Source organism: Orycteropus afer, unplaced genomic scaffold (genome assembly GCF_000298275.1).
Source record: "Orycteropus afer afer isolate SDZICR_OR568_19922 unplaced genomic scaffold, OryAfe1.0 scaffold00157, whole genome shotgun sequence".
In the NCBI taxonomy this organism is placed as follows: Eukaryota; Metazoa; Chordata; class Mammalia; order Tubulidentata; family Orycteropodidae; genus Orycteropus; species Orycteropus afer.
In genome coordinates, this window is record NW_006921744.1 from 1,037,797 (window position 1) to 1,043,626 (window position 5,830).

Below are 5,830 nucleotides of genomic sequence, written 5' to 3' on the forward strand. Positions count from 1 at the left end.
CCTGGTTAGAGAATAACTACCTGGAGGGGAGATAAAGCCCTGAGGCGTGGGGGACGTGCTGGAGCCAGGTAAAGCTCTGAGGCCTGGGGGACATGCTGGAATCCCCAGCACTAAAGACTCCTGGTTAAAGAATTACCTGGAAGGCGTTAGGACTCAGGCCTCACATTCCTTAGGACTTAGGCCTCACATTAAGAGTTTCAGAAACAAGTGAGGTTAGATTATTTCAACAGAACAACTTTAAAAACTACCTGCAAATAAACTATCTTACTATTAGGCTGTTTTCAGTTCCACAGTAGTTGCTACCTGCTGCCCTTTGGTAATCATGTTCTGAATTTTGCTGAACTGTCTTGGAGCGCTTTGATTCCTGGTATCAATAAAAAATAATTAATGGAGAAATTCCTTCCCCTCAGATGACAGAGCTTAGGAACTTCTTATCTTCTTCAAAGGCCTGGCATTTAATTACTACCAAGAAAGATTATAATTCAAAAGAAGCTTGGTGGACTTTTTTCACTCTGGCCAATTTAATAATAATAATAAACAACTAGGTTTTTAAAAAACTTTTGTTTTCACTTGCTGTACTTTTACTGTGTACTCTAAATCATATAAAATATGGAATTTAAAGAAGTAAAATATTAATTTCTCCATTTATTTAGTACAGTAGTGCTTTAGTATTATAATGGAATGTAGCATTTTGTCATTACCAATATTAATTAAAATAGATTAACATTTAATAGCTAAAAGATTCAGTGGTGTTAACCAGGTGATTTAACACAATTGATTGTCTCAGAGAAGTAGTGAAATTGTATTAGCAGAGGATAGATTGGATAGAATTTATGTGTAGAAATACCCATGTAATAAAAATTGACGTCACTTAAATCTGAACTTAATGAATTATAGACTTTAACAAATGTTTATTGAATGTATGTGTGTGTAAATTCACAAATGAATTTTCCTTGTTGACCAGAAGGAGCTGAGACCTTTCCACCAACCCCACCCCTACTTAGAGCATTTCCATGAGAAAACTAGTGAGTTTGAATCCCTTCTCTAACCTTTTCTTTTGGTGTGCAGGAGAGAATCTCTATGTGTATCTTTAGAAGCTAAGTTAGCCTCTTGTAACCTTTACAAGCAGACAGGTTTTTTCAGCGTTTGGGAGCTATCCCTTTGAAGTATAAACATCTAGGAAGCTAGCACTCTGCCTTCCAGTCACTGGAAGAGTTTAACCTAGGCCCTATCTCCACATTGTAACCATATGCTTGTCACAGAGATAAGAAAAGTTTTATTGTTCTCTTTATTCTTTGGATAAAAGCAGTTGGGTAAAACAAATGGGTACCCCAATAGGAGGGTGAACTGTGAAAGGATGTCCAGCAAAAGCAGCTGTCAAGCCCTACCACCTTGAGGACAGATGTATGTAGTAGATTGCCACTGCTGAGCAGTGTGAATAGGGTGGAAGTCCTGTTGTGTTGTTTGTTTTTCACAGATTACCTATAATATTGTCATTTGGACATGCTTATTCAATCATCAAACTGCTTTCTTTTCTACATTTTGTGGAGAGGGCTCTGTGTTGGTAAGGTTTTTATTTCCCACTCAACCCCCCAACCACACACAAACGCACACACAGTTAGCTTGAAGGAGTACACAGAGCAGAAAGATTTGACCCATGCCCCTATGGAGCTGACACTCAGAATATGCTCACAAATGGCTCCATATCACAAAGCAAAGGAGTCAAGTTGGAAAAGACAAAAAGCACCGAGACAGCAGAGGAGAGTCTGCTGAGGAGAAGAGGGAAGTCTTCCCTAAACACATAGCATTTGAGCTAGTTCTGGAAAGACAGGTAGGGTTTTGGCAGGCAGAGATGAGGTAAAAGCGTTTCTCAAAAAGTTGGAACAAGGGGAGTGAAGCCACAGAGGCAGAAAAAAGAGGAAAGTGGAGTGAGGTTGCCAAGGAAAGGGAAGCAGTAGACATCATAGAGGGCTTTAAATGCCATCCTGAGGAGTTTAATTTTTTTTCTGGGTCAATGGGAATCTAGAGATTAGTTTGTTTATTCATTCACTTTTAAGTGGAATTAGTGCAAGAAAGAGAGCTAATTTTCATAATGTGGAAAATTGGGAAGGGTAAAGATTGAAGATGTAACTATTTTGTATGCTGCAATCAATAGTTGTAGTGGTTAAGTTTCTGTTTCAACTTGGCTGGGCCTGGTTAAGTGGCTGGGCAGCTGGATGTAGTATTCCCCATGATGAGACTGGTAATCAACTCCATGGTGGAATCTACTGTGAGCAGCCAAGTAGCTGCTTTAGGGATGTGGTCTGCTTCCCGTGTATAAGTAGCAGCTTTGGAAATGGTCTTTAGCTTATGGCACGCTTGAACCCTGCATGTAGTCAAGTCGTCGTTCAGCAGCCTGCCATGCTCTGCTGACCTTGGGGCTTACAATGGACTTGAATTAATGGCCTGCCGTGTTGTTTGATAACATTTGGACTGAGCCATTTTATTGTCAACCTTGGGCTTGTTAGCCTCAGCAGCCAGTAGCTGCCTGAGTGAAGAGGTGCCTCTAGCTTCAGTGGGCTGGGAGCAAGAGACAGAGCTGAAGCCCAAGGTTGAGGGGCTTTCACTCAGACCCTAGAACCTAGCACTTTGAACTCAGACTTAAAGCCTCCAAAGAGAATAAACTCCTGTTTGTTCATGCCATCCCATTTGTGATATATTCCTGTCAGAGTGGCACTAGAGAACCAGAACAATAGTTCACATGAAAGGTGCTAAGGGTTTCAGTGAAGGTACTGGCAGTAAAAATGGAATGCCTGAGCTTTAAGATGTACTTGAGAGACCCATTTTTTTTTATAATCACATTGCAACCCACATTTATATTTTGTTTTCCACTAAAAAGAAGTGAGATGTATTTTGAACAGGCTAACTCTCAGACAGATGATGGCTTTGATTTTGTTTTTCTGTAGCTGCTAGGTGAGCTGATCCTGGAGCGACACAACTTTGCCATTATGACAAAGTACATCAGCAAACCTGAGAACCTGAAACTGATGATGAACCTTCTTCGAGACAAAAGCCCCAATATTCAGTTTGAGGCCTTTCATGTCTTTAAGGTAAAGTGCAAGTGAGAGAAATACTGTTGTGGGTATATTTATTTCTAGTTTCAAATGATAAACTCTCTACTGTTTACTAAGACCTTTTCTTTTTACTTGAGAAAAAATAAAATTGTTTTGTGTGATTGAGTTGAAATGTTAGAGTTCTTTTAATGAAAATCCATTTGTTTCTGAAAAATTTGCTAACTATTCCACATCTCTAAAAATGTTTCTTTTTCTCATGGAGAAAACAAGTGATTCTGTTTCCTCAGAAGTTACTAGAACAAATAGTGATTGAACTAGAACCCAAACCCCAAGTGTCAGATTTCTGAATCCTTTGCTTTCCAGCCATCACCCTCTTTGAACATTAAATAAAGCACCAAAGAAATATTTAGTAGTAGTACTATTTTTATTACTTGTTTAGAAGTACATTTTTTAAAACATATTTTGCTATGACAGAAAACTAGCCCCTATAATACCCTTTTTCTTCTTTCTAGTATTTTTCTTTGCTATAAGAACAATAAGATCATCTTTGAGGAACTTGAGAAAATAGATAAAATGGGATAAAAATGTAGGGCAGGAAGAGAATGGAATCCTGCCTCCTAAATGAGCTGTTGGGAACATCTTAGTAATTTTCTTTTCTTGTGCGTTTGAGAATTTTCCCCACAGCTGTATTCACACTAAAGTCCTGATTTTAATCATGTAATGCTATGCCATAAGTAAACATTTCTGTTCTATAGTTTTGTGTTTCTTTTTTTATTTACTTTTATTGTAGCAAAAACATACACAACAAGACATTAACTAACATAACAACTTCCACACTGATAGCTCAGGGACTTTGTGGTGACATTTTCATGTTATGCCACCATTATTGTTATCCTTTTCCAAAATATTCCTCCACCATTAGCATAAACTCAATGCCCTGTAAACAAAAGCTTCCCCTTCCCCCTCCCGCCTACCCCCTGATAATCAGTCATCATTTTCGTTTATATACATACATAAATATTTTGTTGTTGTTGTTACCGTATCTAGCAATTTTCCCCCCATCCTTGGTTACCAACAAAGAAATTTTCCTTCCATATACAAACCTTTTGTTGACTTTTTAAAATAGTGGACCAATATGATATTTATCCTTCTGTGATTGTCCTATTTCACTCACCATAATATCCTCCAAGTTCGTCCACGTTATGTAGTGTTTCACGGATTCAACATCATTCTTTAGTGTTGCATAGTATTCCATGTGTGTATGTACCAGAGTTTGGTTATACATTCCTGCGGTGATGGGCACTTAAGTTGTTTTTGTCTCTTTGCTATTGTGAATAGTATTGCAATGAACATGAGTAATATCTATTCCTGTCCTGGCTCTCACTTCTTTAGGATATATACCTAGTGATTGTTGTTGTTCTTGTTATTATGTGCCACTGAGTCAGACCCGACTCATAGCAACCCCTCCTTGGGTTTCCAATGCAGTATCACTACGGAAGTACCTTGCCCAACCTTCCTTCCGAGGAGTGGCTGATGGGTTTGTACCGCCAGCCTTCTGGTTAGCAGTCAAGTGCCTTAGCTAAATCAAATGGTATTTCTTTTCTTTTTTTTTTTTGAATTGTGATTTGGGTGAAGATTTACAGAGATAATTCACTTTCCATACAGCAGTTCACATATACTTTGTCTCATGACATTGACCACAGTTTACCACAATGCAATAGCTCCCCTTCCACTTCCTCCCTGTAGTTACCTCTTCCCAGTGTCCATCCCTCCATACTCTCCTGCCCCCTGAGCTGTCTCCTTGTGCATAGGCAGCCCTTCTTTCTCAATGATTGTTCTCTCCAAGGAGTGTATCTACCTCAGGTAAATGTTCAACTCATATGCCAGTCTTCTGTTTGGCTGGAAACCACAGGTGTGGGTTCAATTCCAGACCTGAAGGGCAGCTAGGGGCCATAGTCTCAGTGGTTCCACCGGGCTCTATCAGACCAGCAAACTTGGCCCCCTCCTTTTTCATTTTCTCCAAATGATGTTGAGTTTGTTCCACATTGTTCTCCCTCTCTATCAAGGATCTCCTACATAGATCCCCTTCCAAGTAGATGACAGTGGTAGCCAGGCACCATCTAGTTCTTCTGGTCTCATAGTCATATAGGCTGCAGATTGGATGGTGTACCAGTTGCTAGGACTAATTGTTTCCATGAATTTTGGTTTTCTTCATTCTTCTTTGCTCTGGACGAGAAGAGACCATTCATTGCATCTAGATGGCAGCTTGCTAACTTTTAAGATCCCAGTCACTACTCACCAAAGTAGGAGGTGGAACAATGTTTTATATAGTATGTTATCCCAGTTGAGCTTGATGTCCCCTGTGACTATGGTCCCAAGCCCGCAGGTTCAACTACTCATTCCCTTGGGTAGCTGGCTGTGACCAAGCAGAGACACAACCTTCCCCTTGTCAACTCTACTATACACCTGGGAATTCTGATCATTCACATAAGCTTATAGAACCACTGTCTGCCAACCCTATATATGTTCTTGGATACTCCCCATTTCATAGACATACCTAATCATTCAGCCTGTCTACCCATCTATCCACCCATATACCTATGCTTGCCTTCACTGATAATGCAGTACTGTATGTGCAAAAGGGTTCATATTTGTTGTCTGTACCTCCCATGTACATCTTTCTGTCTTTCTCATCCTCAATGGTGCCATATTGGTCATTCACATTTGGTACATTGCCCTTCTCTTCACCCAAATCAATACTTATCTCTATCTATCTA

At 39.7% G+C, this 5,830-nt stretch overlaps 1 protein-coding gene across 1 annotated transcript in view; it reads left to right on the top strand.

Moving 5' to 3' along the window:
- The window catches only part of CAB39L (calcium binding protein 39 like), a 109,105-nt gene that overhangs the window by 89,148 nt on the left and 14,127 nt on the right, over window positions 1-5,830 (top strand). The window contains exon 7 of the mRNA XM_007946350.2: window positions 2,946-3,089. Coding sequence (XP_007944541.1) covers window positions 2,946-3,089 — 144 coding nt within the window. The remainder of the gene's footprint in view (window positions 1-2,945; window positions 3,090-5,830) is intronic.